This window comes from Oryzias melastigma, linkage group LG1 (genome assembly GCF_002922805.2).
Source record: "Oryzias melastigma strain HK-1 linkage group LG1, ASM292280v2, whole genome shotgun sequence".
Classification (NCBI taxonomy): domain Eukaryota; kingdom Metazoa; phylum Chordata; class Actinopteri; order Beloniformes; family Adrianichthyidae; genus Oryzias; species Oryzias melastigma.
The window spans coordinates 17,588,576-17,607,419 of NC_050512.1; the positions used below are offsets into that span (position 1 = coordinate 17,588,576).

At 39.1% G+C, this 18,844-nt stretch overlaps 1 protein-coding gene across 1 annotated transcript; it reads left to right on the plus strand.

Annotated features, from left to right (window-relative positions):
• The first annotated feature begins 2,385 nt into the window (after nt 1–2,385).
• On the plus strand, nt 2,386–17,705 carry pdcd4a (programmed cell death 4a). The gene is made up of 11 exons (XM_024289969.1): nt 2,386–2,742; nt 10,283–10,567; nt 10,773–10,870; nt 12,567–12,680; nt 12,776–12,997; nt 13,646–13,743; nt 13,845–13,959; nt 15,827–15,934; nt 16,159–16,269; nt 16,364–16,503; nt 16,665–17,705. The coding sequence occupies exons 1-11, from the start codon at nt 2,697–2,699 to the stop codon at nt 16,714–16,716; spliced, it is 1,389 nt and encodes a 462-aa protein (XP_024145737.1). The 5' UTR covers nt 2,386–2,696; the 3' UTR covers nt 16,717–17,705.
• Nucleotides 17,706–18,844: the final 1,139 nt, after the last annotated feature.

Genomic DNA, 18,844 nt, shown 5'->3' on the forward strand with positions numbered 1-18,844 from the left:
TTATTAGTAATTCAAGTTGAAAAAATAATCCTTGGCTTTGGTGTTTCTTATAAATTTAGAGACATTTAATATAATCTCAGTGGAAGTGAATTCCAAAGAGTAAATCCTGAATGTAGCATTTATAGATTGTAGCTCAAACCTGCTCCGTGTGCATAAAATTCAAACCACTGATAGCCACGCCCCTCTTTAAAGTTAGAAATATTGGTGGGTGTTTGTCCGTTAATAGATCGCCTTTGGAAGCTTCAACTTGGTGAACCTTCTCCCTTTGAACAATCATAGTGAGTTTGAAGAGACAGTACTTTTAAGAAATTGTTTTTAATTATGTGGATCTGTAATACCTCCTTGTTTGATGAAAAAGTTGTTTCTTTTCCTTATAGTTTTTGGCTAAATGTAAAGATGGATGCCTATAAATTGATATCTCTTGTGCGCATCACCACCTGCACATTACACTGACCAAGACTGGAATTTGAAAAACAGATGTCTTCAAACGGCCTACTTTCCTGTGGACCACACGGGTGAAGCCATTGCTTTGGGCCTGTCAGACGTACTTGTATCTTGGGGACTGAGTGAAGAGAAACAAGTCTGCATCCCAACCGATAGTGGGACAAACATAGTGAAGGCCACATCACTCAACAAATGGACCCGGCTGCCCTGCTTTGGACATCGTCTTCACTCAGCTGTTGGTAAGTTGCAGAGCAGAATACCAATCCTATTTGTGCTTTTTTTTAACCCCATTTACACATAATGAGATGCTTAAATCTACATTTACAAGCTGATGACAAAATAAAAGTTTTTCATGTTGACTATGTAGCTGAGGATGTGGTTGGACTCATTTATTCAGTCATTCTGTAAATCATTTCACCAAGATCCCAGTTTAATGCAGCACATCAGCCTTTTTCCTATACTTCATTAAATAATTTCAGCAAAATAAAGTATAAGTCATGAAGACAGGTTGAAAAAATTAAGCTGGCGATAATGTTGTTGCTTATCACTCACCATCAACTCTTAAATAAACAAAAGAAAAAAACTAAGATCTAAAAATGGGCAAAATTTAAAATTTGTCAAGTTTTTGGCATAAAATTAGGTTTTTTGGAGCGGAAGAGGGAGGAGCTGCAGCAATGTTACCAACACAAAAGAAACAGAAAAATTCATTGGGCAAAATATTTAAAATATTTAAAATATTTTTTTCTATTTCAAAGTTACAAGGCAAAAGACTAATTTTCATCAATAATTGTATCCATTACATTTTTCATCCTCTTAGTTAATACTGTTACCAGAATTTTGTAGTAGTTATTTAGCAGACAAATCGGTCTCCAATTGTTTACGAGAAGAGAATCATTTTTGGGTTTAGGTATGAGAGTGATAACACCCTGAGTCATACTGGCAGGAAGAGACATATGTGTAAAACTCTCAGTTAAAAATATTAAGTAAAAACAGGACTAAAAGGTTACAAAAAAGTTTTTAAAATTCTGCAGTTCATCCGTCATTCCCTGGGGACTTGATGTTTGTCAGATGGCTGATGACATCCCTTAGCTCTTGTAAAGTGATAGAAGAATCACATGCTGATCGTCTTCTTAGTGTATTGAGGTTATTTAAGGATTCACAGAATGAGAACATTGCATTCTCACTGAATTTTGTTTGCGTTTTCTCTGATTAAAAAAAATAAGTTGTCATTTTTTCCCTTTGTTCAAGCCATTTTTGTTGAGATCTTATAAAAGCTCCTTCAGCCTTGGCTTCATAAATGTTGTCAAACTTGTTTTGTAATTCTAGTAATTTAAAATGTTGTTCCTCATTTAAGTTTTCTGGGGTTAAGCTTGAAAGTTCTGTAATTTCAGAGATGACATCCTCTCTGTTTGGATTTTGTGTGAATGCTACCATATCTTCTTTTTGTTTTTTGCTAAATAAATAAAGTTTGGATGAAGAAACAAATGTTTGTGTGTGTGTTTTTTTCAGCTGGAAATCTAACACTGAATTACATGTTGACTAAAACCTTTCTATTATTTATCATCCAACTGTTAAAAAAGGAGGTTTAAACTCCTGTTGTATCTTGCACTAAAACAATGTGTTTAGTGCAAGATTTAAAAGGCATTGATGACATCATGCTCAAAAGTTCTTGAAATAAGTATACTGAAAAAAATATGTATTATATTCGCAACCAAAAAGTACCCTAGATTATTCAAATAAAATTTGTTTATAATTGATTGAGTTGGATTTTCCTCTAATTAATAAACTTACTATTTTATTTTATTTTATTTTATTTTATTTTATTTTATTTTATTTTATTTTATTTTATTTCATGCATTTACAGGACTAACGGCATTTTCAGTGACATGGACGTTCCGCTCTTCTGATTGGCCCCTGCTGACCACTCCCCTTCCACATTTCTGCCCACGTGACTCCTCTGTGAACGCTCTGGTAAAGTTAAAAACAGACTTTGTTTATCTTGCAAGCCCCTTGCTTGAAATCCAATTCGACCAGCGAACACGTCGTATTCGTAATTTGTAATCTCCTCAGATCCAGGGATTGAGGAGTTCTAACAATATTGTCTATGCTCTTTGGAAATTTACAGGATTACAGGGATTTTATTTAAAACAAAAACACATTTTTAAAAACCATTTTCGAAGGGACCGTGCTGCAACTGACAGCAGCGTGTTGTGAGGAGGGTTTTTTTAAACTGAGCACTTGAATTGAGAGCCATGGCGAACGAAGCGGACGTGTGGTCAACGGCTGCTCAGGCGGACGGTGAGTACGTGGTTGCAGCCATGCGTTGTGCGGTTTGATTGGGGCCCGCAGACGTGCACCGAGCAGGCTATTGTGCGTGCATGGGATGGTCTGCAGCGCCAGCCACGCTCCACCATGTGGCCCACACAAACACTGTGTTTTGACGCATATTTGCATAGCTAAGCGCGCGCGCGCTATGCTAGCTCGGGTTGAGTTGTTGTTGTGTTTTTGTTGTATTCCTCCCCTGGAGTAGCCGTTTGACACGAGTGTGGTTGTTTAGCTCGCCTACATTTAACCCTTTCACGGCTTTGATTGGTGGAGGCCACACTTCCGCTTTAACAAGGCGTCGTGTGCTCTGCTGTGCTGCAGATTTTTGTTGTTTTTTTGAACGTTAAGCGTAAAGGAGACCAGTTTTTTCTCGAAAGTTCAACGTCAACGCATGCGTTAATCGATCACAACGTATATTTTTCACCCCCCCTGCAGCACTTTGCACTATATTGGCGAAAATGTCGCCTTGATAATCCGTATCCAACTGTCTCTTTGCTCTACCTGCAAACACATTAACCCTCGAAGTTTATTTCATAAATGTAACCGTGCAGAAACTCTGTTTTTATGTGTACAGATATGCCAGGTCCATACATGAGCTACGTGCTGTTTTAAGCCTACTGATGACGTCAGCACGTAGAGCTCTCAACCAGAGCTAGCAGGGATATTCTCTTGTATTACACGTACCATCAAAATACCTCATATCTTAAAGTGTTTCTTTCTATTAGCACGTTTTAAAGTAACTAATTATTTCCTATAGACATTTATTGCGTTGATCCTCGAACATTTCACCTTTGAATTGAAGGAATTGGGTGTAAATCATGTTTTTAGCGCACCACGTGGTGTGTTGTGGTATGAATAATGTGGCTGTAAAATCATGCAAATGCCTTTACATTTGTGTTTCCATTTTGCCGTTTCTATTGTAAAGTAACAAGAAATGTGTCATTTTAAACTCAAAGCTCTCTTGCTTCAGTCTATTTGTTCTCAAAAGGTGACATTTGTGACCCAATGCATGCTGGGTAATGCATAAAGCCACAATCCTGTGCATTTTTGGTGGATTTAGAGCGCAGGTGTTGAAGTCAAGGCCTCCAGATAATTTTATTTGTTGTTATTTATGAACCGGTGATGTCTATTTTCACGGAGAGTAAAATATTTAAAGTTATTACAGGTTTAAGTTGTTTTATTCTGGGATAATATTCCTCCTTTCCTATTATTCATAACTATGTTAAAAACGTTGCTTGCAAGAAGTCTTTTTAAAATTAGTATACAAAGGGTAAAAGAAACAGTATCAGTTTACGATAACATATTTAGTCACTTTTTTACAACCGTTGAGGATCATTGTTTAGAATTGCGGATAAATATTAGTTTGCTAACATGGCTATTATTGCCATTTTGCAAGTTTAATTATCCAAAGTTGGAGTCGAAAATCCCAAGTTGACAATCACACCATGTGGTTGATGGTACAAATTGTCAAATCAATTCATTTTTGCCATCTGCTAATAACATTTAATAATATTTAATTGCAAAATGTCCAGCAATCAAGGCTGGAGAACCCAAGCAGCAGGAGTAGTAGTAATAGTAGTAGTAATTGTAGTAGTAGGAACTGTGTGCATTTATAGGTCTGTTGTGCATGCGCTTATACTGCTTTTGAGGAGAAGCTGTGTCAGGAGTTTTGCAGTTCGCCACACATTTATTATCTTAAGGCCTGCAGCTGCATCAAAACCAAGTCTTGACCTTATTAAGAAAAATACACCTAAGAAAACTACCACTTTCAATTCTGCTGGATTTGCAACTGAAATTGGTTTTCAATATTCTGATTAAACATTGATTTATATCCTCTTACTTAAAAAAAAAAAGCTTAATGTCTAAGGTTCTAGATGGAATTGTTTGAGCTGATTAACTAATAAGTTGTTCTGATGTCTGACCACAAACATTCCATAGGTTCTGTGTGTTTTTTTTTTAAAGCAAAACGGCACAGTGACCCACATGCTTTTACAATACTGTGCTGGCTCACACATTACACCATCATTAAGCTGCACACAGTTACAGATTCAAATCCACTGTCCATGCAGAGCGGCCCCCTCAATACTGCAGTAGTGAATGTTAGTTGTTGATAAACATGTCATCTACTAAACTGCTTATCTGTGTTTTTTTGTTTTTTTTTTTTTGGCATGAACTTTGCTAATGCTGCAGCTGAGTGTAGTTCTAGAAACTCTGGCAAGCCCGTGTAGCTTTTATTTGTGTCACATGTGTGGTCCATAATTTCTACTTTTGCATATTTAAAAAAACAAAAAACAAAAAAAACAATCCACCACTTATCCCTGAGTTATGGCTGTGTATCTGCAACATGCATTTAAGCAGAATTTTGCTGGAGTCTCCTTTCATTTAGCATGGTGACAGTTAAACCCCCCAAAAACCTCAACTCCCACCATAGATAACCATGAAAGGGACTATACATGGAGACTCTTTTCAGCTTGTCCTCTGTTGGGACATCAAGGAGCGATGATCTTTTAGGTGATGTTTGTGATCTTGGTCCACTTTTTGCAATGCTGGCTGAAAGCAGAAGCACATTTTACAAAGAAAAAACAAATATAAAATCAAATTTAAGCCACAAGCGGCATTGGATAGTATGCATTTCCACCATACCTGGCTTCTGATTTTATCCTGGAGCCATGCTGGAACACTTTTTTGTGAAATTGGGGCTTTTAACGACCTAAACTGGAAATTTTGCACATTTTTCATGTTACATTTTTCAAGATTTAACCTATTTTCTGCTGTACTCGCTGTTTTTAGTGTTATAAACATTACGTCATTGTGATAACCAACCCCACTCGCAATCAACTATGTACATTTAGGCCTATATAAGACAAATGTATTATTATAAGTTTCTGGCTTACCCACTCATGCAGAGTGAATTATCTTCACGTGGCAAATATAATTCAAAATCACAGTGGAATGAGAGTTTGTTTAGTAGTACTTCCTATGTAAATAGCGGGTTAACTTATCACATGAACCCACGTGAGTTTGGAGTCTCACAAGGTCAGCAGAACAGCAGAGCTTGTGGCGGCAGCAGGACTGCAGCCATCTGTAGCCTATGTGAGCCGTCTGCCGTAGCTAGACCGCTCCGGCGTCCACACCGGAGCCGAACTGGAAGCAGTGTGAGCCTGTAGTAACACTGTAAAAATTCCAACTGTTTTTTTCCCAATTATGTTCTAGGAGTTAGGAGGCAATAGATTGAAACCCTTTAATTTGTAGGCGAGTCTTAGGTCTACAACCTGTGACTCCCTTACCCCTTCTTTGTGGCTCTTTTATTAAAGAAAAAAATGTAAACATTTCTAAATGTTAAAAGGTAACCATAAAGTTTTAGTAAAGGGGAAATAAAAGTATACTAACTCAATCGTTAATTCATTTACAAACGTTTGAAGGACAGTGCGTACCACAAGTCAAACTACAACATTTTGACACATTTGTGTGCATCCTGCCCTGTACTACAAAAAATCAAAGGGCGTCAATAAGCACAACCAGAATTAAGGTGCTTAGTATTAAGGAATACTAAGCAAATTTTCTATTTTTGAGAAAAAGGTTTTTTAATGTGTTCAAAAAATATGACAGAGATCACTTAATTAGCACGGATTTCATGTTGGTTTGTTAGATTTACATTTCTGGCAGAGATGCACCAACAACAGTAAAATTAACTATTTTTATTTAATCACTTCTGACATTACATGTGCTATATTGAGAGGATCATCAGAGACGGGGTGTCTTTTGTTTTGAAATGAGTCAAAAGTTTAAAAAAAAAAAGGCTGTTTTATTTTCACATTTGTGTTTTGTTCATGCAAAATGATAGTATAAAAACAAACCAGAGTCTTATTTCTTAAAGGGTGAAAGAAGACTTTGTGGCTCCTACTGGGTTGTAGTCAGTGAGAAATTAACTTGAATGGCTCTTTCAGAGTTGAAGGTTGCAGACCCAAGTCTAAGGGAATTTTTTTAAGAAGTCTTGTGCTTTCTTATAGGGTCCAGATGACTCCACCCTTGTATTGATGTGATTTTTTTTTTTCCAACGACAAAGGTGGACAGGATTTTATGTCTGCCATGGACATCAGTGAAGATTACAAAAAAGTTTAGTGTTCTGTCTTGTGGGTTCAAGATAACCCCACTTTTAATGTAAGTTTGCCTAGGATAGCACAAGGGTTACTTACAATGGCAGCGTCAAAGGTAATCGAAACTGTGGTTTTGGTTTTACACTTAACCTTGTGTCATGTACGATGATCGCTTGATCATAACTTTAAAACCTTCTTTGAATATTGCATTATGAGGTGCAATATCCAAAGGAAGTTTTAAAATTATTATAGGATGAAGCAATTATGAGATGGCCACACGACCTAGAGCTTGGCCATTCCATAATTTTTATGGCAACTGAATCTACAGTTTTTCTGTAACATTTTTTTTGCAAAGTAAACACAACCCTCTGACTTTTAACGCGCTAATGAGGTGTTAAATCCTGTTTTGTTGGGCCTGCCTTGTTTTCTTTGCTCAATAGTCTAAACACTTTCTAGACGCTATAGGGTGTGTCCGCCTGACGTTGATTTTGCCTGATATTTGAGGTGATTTCTCTTCACCATTAAGGTGTCCAGAGGCTTGACTTAGTCTTCTTTTGGTGGGATCTGACTTTAACGACGGTCCAGATAGTACAGGTTTAAATTTAGAAGTTTGAAACTTGTCTCTGCCCCCCATGTGAACCATGTGAACCTGCCCCACTGACCTGCTTCGTCACATGCATGGATTCGCAAAGTTGACCCTTTATGCACCACATTTTACTTTCAGTTTGCAGCATGCAACACTGCCAAAGTTAAACTAGTTGGTTAACTTTTGGCAACTCATTTTGAGAAAGCGTTCTTGTCATTAGTATAGTGACACACATTTACCGTTTCTTGCACAATCGTCCTTCTCAGGCACAAAGCTCGCATTATCTATATTTGCGTAGTCACCGCCTGCTTTTTCTTGTGCTCGTTTGACTAGTTTTGTCTTTGGGAAAGAGCTTTTATTTTTCTGCCCCGCATGCCTCCGTATTCTGTTCTGCTTGGCAGGTTGAGAGCGGTGGCTGCCCTGCTATTGGTTAGCTCCTAATTTTATGACCTTGGCAGGCACGCTCGCTTACATTGAGGAAGGAGGGGGAGTTGAGGCAGAACATGACACACGGTCAGCTGTTTACAGATTTTTGAAAACCACGGGGGTGTGGCACGGCTCTTTCTGTAGTAACTTTGAGGAACATGTTAAAAGCTGTTTTATTGAAACGCACTCTTGCTTCATTTGTTTTGAATTTTACTTTTTCCCCCCCAGTATGCTTTTTGAAAGACCTGCAAGCCAAAACTTAAAATTCCTTCAATACTCATTGCATTACATAGTGCTTTCACCTTTTTGTAGTGCTGTCCGAATCTACAAATTCAAAATCCAGTATCCTAGAAATTTCCCAGAATTCCCTGCGAAAAACTAGAGTGCATTGATGCTCAGTAGATTTGTAAATATGGACCACAATGCATTGTGTTTGAAATATTTTTCATGTTAAAAACAAAGTATTTTCATTTATTTCTTAATTTTTCAAAGCACAATAGATTCATAAAAAGTTTCAGTAAAATGCTTTATTGGGTTTTTACTTCACAAATTGTATCACACCATATTTTTATTTTAAAAAAAGTAGTGTCTCGATTTCTTTAAGCACCCAGGGCTCTAGGTAGTCCAGCATTACCATTTATTTTAAAGGAGGGCTATTAGTTTAGTTTCCCCCCTCTGTCAGAGCTTTAACCACCGCCATGCCACATGCACTCATGTCCACTCTATAAATGAGAAAAATACAGTCAGCATTTTTCCTGTGCCTCCCCCTTTCCCCTCGTGGCAGCTACTGCATTCCACTCCCGTTTGGTTGTGTTGTCATTTTCTACACACTTTTAACCTGGTTGCCCAAAGTGGCCCCTTTCACCCTCTCTAGCAGTGTAATGTATTCAAGTTTTATTGGAGATCTTAAGGTAGTGGACTTTTTATCACAGCCACCCACATTTTTTTAAGTTTCTGTCCCTATGTTTTATCCATTCCTGCTTGCACTCTTTTGAAATTCTCTGCACAAAGGTCACATATGACACTGACTGCCTGTGGAACTCTGAGCTTAAGCCTAGCAGTCTATTCAAGGGAGGTTATTGATTTGCAGTTATTATGGTTTTGGTCTGTATGTGCTTTAGTTATCTATAAAACAGGATTTACTAAAACTATATACTATATACATTCAGTTTAATTATTCAATGGACCAGGGGTATGGTTAGATACTGTTTAATGGGTCCTTTTTGCAATGGAAAAGCTCAAAATACCAGACCGGACCGGTCCGTTCAGTGGAAACGAGGCTTAAGTGGCTTACTGAAGAAATCTGGGCCCTACATGGCGACGGGGATATTGTGGAAAAATGGCAACTGAATTGACTTCATTTGGTTGGAACCAGGAGTAAACCATTTCCTATTGTTGACATTTTACTTGCTCTTTCCAGTTCTCCATATACAGTCAATTGGTACAAGTAAGACCCAGCTTGAAATGCACCCAGTTACATAAACTGTGCAAGAAAACAATTATTGGCCTCTTCTGATTTTCAGGGAGAATCCGCTCACACTCTGATGTTCTGCCTCTGATAAAGCAGATGGGGAGATTAACTCTTCTTGTTGGGTTAAAATGGCTCATAATTACATTAGTTTGTTCTGAACACCTAAACACATGCCTTATTCTAACTCTGTAGTGTGTCTGGGGTTGCAATGTTGTTCATAGTGTGGGTTATACACAGTTGTTTTTGAGCAACCAGGAAACCCCCGAGGGGATGTGGTATACTTGACACCATGGGTTTGGATAACCTTGTATATTTAGTGATTACACTGAATCAGAACCACTTTATTAGAGCTCAAATTTGTATATGTTTAGTTGATTGACAGGCTGGTGAACCTGGAAGTGAATCCAACGGATCATTCAAATTCACTATGGCTCACCCAGCTGTTGTTTTTGCTCATTTCAGTCAATCTGCCCCTCCCATTTCAGCCTTCCTTTGCTCCAAGAATTGATGTCGGTGCTTACTAGTTCAGAAAGTTAATGTCCCAAGCTGAGTTGGTCCTTATTCATTCCAGGGTTCAATTTCACCGCAAAACTAAACAAATTTCTTACCTCAAAATCCGTCTCCTCTCTGCAGTCAATGGTGTCCTTTTTGTAGCCTGTTAAAAAACATTTATTTACCTCAACATTGTCCACCTAACTGGGATTTCCAGCCTTATAGCAGGTGTATTTTTCATCTAACTGTTCTGTTTGTACTACTTGTTTGCATATTTTCAGTGTTTATTGGTGTCATACCCCGTTAAGAATGTAATTTATCGAAAATCTCAACCACAGATTTGTTTAAAGTCCTTTTTTTCACCGTCATTTCTTCTCTTTGAGCATTAAGATCCAAAAGAAATAGTTTCCGCTATTTGACTCCAGAAATGCTCTCTTTCAGGAGGAAACCCAGTAGATGCCAACGGCCCCTATAGTGACGATGAAGACGGACTGGACGAGGCAGAGGTCAACGGTAACTGGACGCCCCAGGAGAAAGCCCTCCACGAGGCTCGTCTTAAAGCCAAAGCCAAACGTCGCCTGCGCAGATCCTCATCGCGCAATTCCGCCAGCGAGTCCTCAGAGTCCAAAGACTTGGTGGGCGGTGACCCACATAGTCCGAAGGGCAAGGTCGTCACCAACGACCGCAAATCCAGAATGGGCAAAGGCAGAGGCCTCCCGAAAAAAGGTCCGGTTTACTAGACAGAGCAAAACAGCCAATACTGCAAATGTCAGTTTGTTTAAATGATCACATTTGGTGCTAAAATTACTTTTTTGTTTGTTTAAGATCCATGCATTAAAATCTTACTTATGAGAAAAGTTGTAAATACTGTCAGATATGAAATATTTGTGTATTTCTGATTTTTTTTTTTTAAAAACTTTATCACCTTTAGGTGGGGCTGGTGGTAAGGGAGTTTGGGGGGCTGCTGGGATGGTGTATGAAGATGAAGAGCCTGATGTGAAGGACCCCAACTACGATGAGTCTGCCCAGGTGACTGTCTTCACATAAAATCTATTCTATCATTGGAAATGTGTACTTTTTAAGACTAAAAAGTGATACTTCTATCCTTTTAATGAGAACAAACTCTGCTGTTAATAACCATCAAAACCGTTTTTACTGAGCAGATGGCTTAATCCAGATGGCTTTATCCCATCACAATCAACACATTTTTCAATCTTTAACCCTGTTATCATCTAAGTGCTCCTGGTGATGCTGAAGGCCAGGCTTACTTGTGCTCCGTTGTCGTCACATGACCGGGTGGGAACGGAGCTTATGTCTATAAAAGGCAGATAACATTTTAGAAACGGCTCAGAAGAAAGTGTGATTTGGCCTCGACGCACAAATAATGTCAGGCGGTGAGAGGGAAGTGGGACAGAGTGGTACAGAACGAGAGGTGGGACATTCACAGACTGTGACCTTTGAATCAGACTCGGTAGATCAAGGACTTTTGAACTGTGCGGGTCATCCCGCGCTCGGGAAAATGTCACTTTGAGAACATTTAAAAAAAAAAAAAAAAAGATGGCTAATGTTAACGCTTGCTTTTCTCTTGGTATTTCTACTGAGGAGCATTTAAGTTTAAAGCCTTTCATTTGAAAGCAAAGTGTTCTTGCAGGAGTTCTTACAAAAATGCAGTATACACATACTTTGCCTAAATTTGGCATTGATCTTTAGACACTGAAAATTGTTTTTTGGGTGCTTTTAACATTTTCTTGTGGCATTTTTCAGATATAAAGAAAATTAAGCTTAATTTCTTTTTTTTTAATTTTGCTAAAACGGCAAATCATACTTAAAAAAGAAACAATGGAACGTTTTTACAAAAAATGATGAGTAGGAGTTGAATATGTTCTGCAATTTTAAAATTTCAACATAAAGATGACTCACCTCTTACAGAGTAGTGGATTGTTTTTTTGTTTTTCTCCAAAGAAAGTGTCTATATGGACGTAATTTTCAAAATACATGCAGCCGGTGCTGAACTTTTTTCTTGGCTGCTCGGACTCAGAGGACGTGTTACAGTTGGGGTTGAACCACTTAATGGTTCCCGAGTGCAGCTGTGTCTGCAGCTCACCGCTCCACCACGGAATGGATCAAATGCGGAGAACATGTTTTAGACGCCTAGGAGCATAGCTGATGGGACTTTAACTCTAAGTTTAACTTTAAATACGTGTGAACAACAACATGATTCAGCCTTTGACGCACTTCAAATATATGTAAGAAATGCATCTTCAAATATGTGCATCTTGTTTGCATGTATTACGTATGGCAAACATGAACTTTTACTGTTTTCCGTGCAGGTCACACGTAAATATATGTGAATAACATCAACCTTTGCATTATTTTGCATTTTCATCTTGGCGGTGGACACCACTAGTGCATTAGCGTTAGCATCTTGCTAATACATATTTATGCAGCAATGTTTGGCACTGCACTGTTTTGGGTCAGAGTTCGGTTGAACTTCTCTAAGAATTGTTTTGAAATTGTAAGGAAGTTTAGCAGCTGCAATATTAATGTCAGTGAAAGAAAAACGAGCTACGACTCCTAGCGTCAGGATGCCAACACCATCTGTGGGACGCTAACGCTCAAGAACCAAAGAGCTTTTAGTGCTAGAATCATACTTTAATGTTTGGTTATGAACATTTGGGGATGTGAGAACAATTTTTTTTTTTATAACCAATACTTCTTTTTTCAGGGTGACACTGTTTATGAGACGGTCATGCCAGAAGTGGAGGAGCGGGAAATGGAAAAAATGGTTAACCCAATTGTGCAGGAGTACTTTGAGCATGGAGACACAAAAGAAGTCCAAGTAAACAACTAAAATATTTTTTTTTCTTAAGCTACATATACGAACTTAAAATAATAGTTGGTTAAACATACTTGAATCATTTTCCCCCTCATCAGATGTTGTTGAAGGAGCTGAACCTGGGCCCCCATAAGTACGAGGTGTCCTCCCTGGCTGTGTCCCTGTCCCTGGAAGGAAAGGCCAGTCACAGAGAGCTGACCTCCCGACTGCTGTCAGATCTGTCGGGCAAAATGCTGTCGCAGGGCGACATGGCTCGGGCTTTCGACAAGATGCTAAAGGATCTTCCAGACCTCATCCTGGACACACCAGAGGCTCCTCAGGTAGACCTCGTGCACAGACGCTGAAGGGTGTTTTGCTTAAGAGGGTGGAGAAGCACTACAGGACTCAACAGATTTATAAGATTAAGTATGAGCTTATTATAGGCTGCATTTGTTTGTTTTTCCATGCCTCAGTTTCTAAAGCAGATTACATGTTGATTCTACTTGCGTTTTTGGGAGTTTTCCACCATCAGTGTCTGGTATTTTTTTTCCCCTTGAAAAAATAATTTTATCCTAAGTTTTACATCAAATGAACTTGTATTTAGATAAATATTAACTTAAAATATTGTATTACTTATGGCTAAAAGGATTTTCAAACAATATGCAAGTCTTTTGGGTCATTTTAGCATGAAAAATAATAAGAATAGTCATTGCAGAGAAGATATACTTTTGATTTTACATTAGAAATGCCATTATAATGTGAGTTAAAGGACTGATGAATAGTAATGCAGCAAATTCTATATATACTAGAGTGATGAAGGTCTGAATATCTACTACATATTCTATTTTTGATGGAAACCACAGCATATTAGCTCTATACCATCAGTTGGCTTAAAATGAAGAGTTTTGTTCAATGCCTCTTGTCTTAATGTCAGGTGTTCACATGTGTTAAGGAGATCAGTTGTATTCTTACATGCTTCTGTGTCTCAGATGCTGGGCCAGTTTATAGCCAGAGCCATAGCCGACCACGTCCTCCCCATGGATTTTCTGGACTGTCATAAAGGCAAAGTGGACTGCGATCACGCCAGGTGACCTACAACCAGCAGTCGCAGATTAGGGCTCAGTATTCATGCCTCCGTCTGCTAAATCGCCGAGTCGGTGGTTTAACTGTTTTTATTGTTCTTTCCAGAGTGGCTTTGGATCGTGCTGCAGTGCTGCTGTCCATGAAGAGGGAGATGGTACGTCTGGATAATGTGTGGGGCGTCGGTGGAGGCCTGAGACCTGTCAAACATCTCACCAAAGAGGTCAGCTCAGGCCTTTTTCTTAAGCATAAAACACGTTTTATGTTTTTTTTTTTGTTTAATTGATTACTGGGATAGATCGTTTTAAAGTAGTTTAAGTCAGGAGGTTTGTATTGACGAGCTCTGCAGGCTTTTTTTTCCCTTTATAAATCATTATGTAACATCAACAGAAGGCACAGAAGGCAAAAATGCATGCTGGACTGCCGCACTGCTGTGTCAGCAGTGCATTCTCTGCCTGGGATGCTGAAAGAAAAATACACCGGAAATGAACAACACACAAAGCCAATAGCTTTTTTTGACAATTGCTGCTTTAAAATCATTTTTGCATTCAATAGAACTGAAGTTGCTTGGTTTACTGTAATAAGTTTCATTGCTCATGTATCCATGCCTGTGGTCACGGTCCAGAATTAAAGTGCTTCTACTGTACCGATCAGATCTTCTGGACTCTCCTGTCCGCTTGTGATTTCCTGGCTGGTGCAGCCTGAGGGAAACCATGAACCGAGGTTAGGTTACAGGATTTTGAGATTTATTTAGTTGAATATTTTTAGCAAACAGTTTTGGATGAAACCTTGGTCTGTGCTGAGGTTCAAAATCAGCCCAGCTTGAAATGAAATCTTTGAAATGGGTATCTTATGTGCAACATGTTCCTTTTTGCTTAGATGTTCTCCCTAATCAGGTCATCCAGGAGTATTGGCTTTCTTATCCTATTATAAATCATAAAATATTCTGCACTCACTCTGCTTGTTTTCATTTGTTTAGTGATCAGTACCATCATAAACGGTTACAAGCGTCTGCAGATCATCTGCAGATCTTCCCTCACAGTGTTTAGGATTGTGGCCCTCCTTCCTCTCTGTCCTGTCTGTGCTCTGACTAGTGTGCATTCCTCTAGCTCATCCACTTGTACCCAGAGGCGCATCACCAGCTCCAAAGATTTTAAGCATCTTGTTTGAAACGGACAGTTCTTAGTTTCCAGGAGGAGCACCTGATGTGTGCATGAATTAAAGTGACTGAAAGAAAACATCACCAAGGTTTTGTAAGAATTAGGCTAAAAGGTCTAAGAAATGGAAAAAAACAATGTAATTTTACCAAATAATTTTGATCTATTTGTAGTAAAGCTATTTTATCTAAATGCATATTTTTTTACTGTTATATATTTATAATACTATTTTATTTATTGCATTTATCTTTTTAACATCCAAACGGCCAAATAAAGGATCAGCCGTTGTGCTCTTTACATTCTGTAGATATGATAGGTGGTTTTTGATGGCGTGCTCCCAACAGTCTTTTTTATATATTTATAGATTACTGTAATTCCCCACATACGGGGGTTTACACCTCGGCCATTGCTCGACTCCAGCAGGGGCAAAATGCAGCTGCTCCTCTCTTAACTAGGAAGCGGAAATATGATGACATCTCCACTGTTTTAGCGTCACTACACTCATTTTAGAATCCATTTTAAGATTATTTTATCAGTTTTTGAATCCCTGCCTGACTTGTTTACCTCTCTGAGCTGCTGGAGCCTTATGCCCCCTCCTGTCCTCTGAGATCAGCTGAACTAAAAGAGCCAAAAAACAAACCTCAAACTTGGAGGGGATCAGTCTTCATCATTGCCTGTTTTTTTTTGGTCCACTTTAAATTTGGCTTTTATCCCACCTCATTTTCAATGCATTCTCTTTTATGTAATTTTAGTGACATGTTTTGTTTTAACAATGTCGCTTTGTAAGCCTGTTCTTGTACACTTTTATCTGATTATCTATATTTTTGTATCCTCTGTCATTGTACAGCACTTTGGGTCTATATGGACAATTTAAGTCCTTCACTTTATTATTATTATCATCTAAAAATCCTAAAGATGAATTTATCACCACAGATGAACCTTCTGCTCAAAGAGTACCTGATATCTGGAGACGTGGCCGAGGCCGAGCACTGTCTGCGAGACCTGGAAGTCCCTCACTTCCACCACGAGCTGGTCTATGAGGTATTTTGCAGTGCATGCTGGGAAATCTAAAATAAAGGTTTAAGAGAAACATCAAGTCATCCTTTTTGTCCCAATGTGATATAACAATGTATTCCACTGGAGTGGAGGGTTTTGTGCTTCTTTAAACAATAGAAGTGAATAAAACTTTATTGATCTTACAAAGAGGAAATGATCTAAAATGACCTTTTCTTCTAGTTGGCTCTGATTCTACTCTGTGATTTTAGGCTGTAGTGATGGTGCTGGAGTCAAACGGAGACACTGCCAGTCACACCATGATGAAGCTCCTTCAGTCCCTCTGGAAAACTGGTCTCATCACTGTGGATCAGATGAACAGGGTTCGCTCTTTTCATTTGCTAACAGCTCTTTTATTTTTTCAGACCGCAGCAAATAAACGTCGTGTATCTTTTGGTGCCTCACACTTCTCCGCAGGGTTTCCAGCGCGTCTACAATGAACTTCCTGAAATATGTCTCGACGTCCCACACGCCCACTCTATCATGGAGAACTTTGTGGATCTCTGCTACCAGGAGTCTGTAATTACCAAACAGCTGAGAGACACCTGTCCTTCCAGGTGGGGTGAACTTTTTTTTGGCTCAACTTTGATTTTTTTTTTCTTCTGAAAATCGTGTCTGAAAATATTATTTCTATCTTAATTTTGTTCATTCAACATGAACCAGCGCTGGTAGTTAATTATTGTAAAATTTGTTCTTTTTTTTTTCTTTTTGCCACTAGAGGGCGGAAGCGTTTCGTAAGTGAAGGAGATGGTGGGATGATCAAGAACTAATTTACAAGAGGACGAGCAGCAAGCGAGGGATAATGAGGAAGGGGGTGTTCACCGTTTCTCGCACCCCCTGTTATGCCTCCCAATGCTTCCCTTAACCCGGGGATGTTCCTGTCTCGAGAATATCAAAACACAAACCAGCATTTCCGTTCAGAGTTACCTGAAGAATGGCCTGGGCGTTCATCTAGTTAATCGTTTTTGACCATTTTTTTGAAGAATATTTGTGGGGTTGACATGACCTTTTTGCCTCAGTCCTTTTACTTGTTAAGAATAATTTAAGTTAGAACAGGTTGGGGACAGGTGAACTGGCTGGCTTTGTGTTTTCTTTTCTTTTTTTTTTCTGGTCACTCTCTTTGTTCTGGCCTTTTGCCATTTTGCTTTTTCATACTGTGCGCTTTGAATGGGGGAAAAACACTTACAGAACAGGGCATACTGTACCGCCAGCAAGCACTTGGCAATTTAGTGGAACAGCAAAGATCTGAACCCTTTAAAGCTTCCTACCACAAATGATTTGAAGTCACCTCAGACATCTTCGTATGTAAATTCTTATTCGAGCGGCTGACTTTATGATGATGCAGTTTAATGTTTTTTGGTTCTTTTGCATCCTGGTCATAAACGTTTACTTTGTAAAAAAAAAAAAAGGGGTGTTTGGCTTGCGATTCAGAGGCAGTTTCTAAAAAGAACAAATTGTGGTTAATAATAATTGTGATAATTGACTTTGCTGGTAGTAGAAGTAGTGTAGCTAAACCAGAAGGTAAGTGAGTTCTGAACAGGTTATGGAAAAAAGCGCGGCATGGAGAGCAGGTTGCCTTCAGATTTCAGTTGTGATTGATTTTAACGTCCAATCGATCTCGTTTAAAGTTTCATACCTTGGAAAACAGTTTCTTATTGAGACATTTCTACCCCTGTCCAACTGTTTTAGATGTTGTCCAAGAGTTGTACTAAAAATGTACTCATTGTCTTTCATTCAATAAAAAGGCAACAAACTGAAATTGTTTTGTTTTTCCATCCATCCATCCATCCATCCATTTTCCTGACCGCTTCATCCCTTTCGGGGTCGCGGGGGTGCCGGAGCCGAACCCGGCTACTGATGGGCGAAGGCGGGGTACACCCTGGACAGGTCGCCAGTCCGTCGCAGGGCCTCAATCACACACACATGCACACCTATGGGCAATTTAGAGTCACCAATTAACCTATGAAGCATGTTTTTGGACGGTGGGAGGAAGCCGGAGTCCCCGGTGAAAACCCACGCATGCACGGGGAGAACATGCAAACTCCACACAGAAAGGTCCCAGCCGGGATTTGAACCGGGGCCTTCTCGCTGTGAGGCGAGAGCGCTAACCACTGCGCCACCGTACAGCCCTGTTTTTTTTTTTTTTTTTTTTTTTTTTTTTTTTTTTTTTTTTTTTTATGCACCAGTTGCTAAAATTAAAGTTCAACAGATCATCTTTTGATCTGTCTTAAAGTGTTTCCAGTGGCCTTTAATTATGATCGTGGTGTTTTAAGGAAAATTATTTTTAAAAAGTGTCATTTGCTAAAACATAGTTTCTGCAGAGCGGCAGTAGTTCATTTGACATTTACCTTAGAATTGGCATAAAGAATCCTGCTCCTACTTCCTGGCATCCAGTGCTCTCCCAATAGCCAACAGCCCCTTGGACGCCTAACCTTACACATTCAGGACAACAAAAATGGTGAACAGTATTGGAGATATCCAGCTCAGACGAGGAAAATGAAGACATACATGGATTTAGTTGGATCAGAACGGAGCTGAGCGAAGAGCTTGTGGCTTGCCGTAGCAGCTTCTACATCACACCTACAAGCTTTTTCCAACTGTATTTTTGGATTTGCTCCTGATTCACAACAATTTGATTAAAGAAATAATCAGAAATGCATTTTGCTTAATTTGAATGTCCATCAGTAAAAAATGCCATTATAAACATGATTTTCATCAGTCAGGTGTCAAACTGCAGGCCTCGAGGGCTGGCATCCTGCTGGTTTTGAAGAAATCCTGCCTCATCTGCTGCTAATTACCTGGGTTAGACGTGTTTAGCCAATAAGGAGCTTCCATGGCAGGCTAGTTGAAAAACACGGACACTGGGCCTCGAGGCCTGGAGTTTGACACCTGTGCTCT

Coding starts and splice junctions, on each gene's coding strand:
- pdcd4a (XM_024289969.1), top strand. CDS start 2,697: ATGGCGAACGAAGCGGACGTGTGGTCAACGGCTGCTCAGGCGGACG. Junction 12,681..12,775: donor GAGACACAAAAGAAGTCCAA/GTAAACAACTAA, acceptor CCCCCTCATCAG/ATGTTGTTGAAGGAGCTGAA. Junction 15,935..16,158: donor ACCACGAGCTGGTCTATGAG/GTATTTTGCAGT, acceptor CTGTGATTTTAG/GCTGTAGTGATGGTGCTGGA.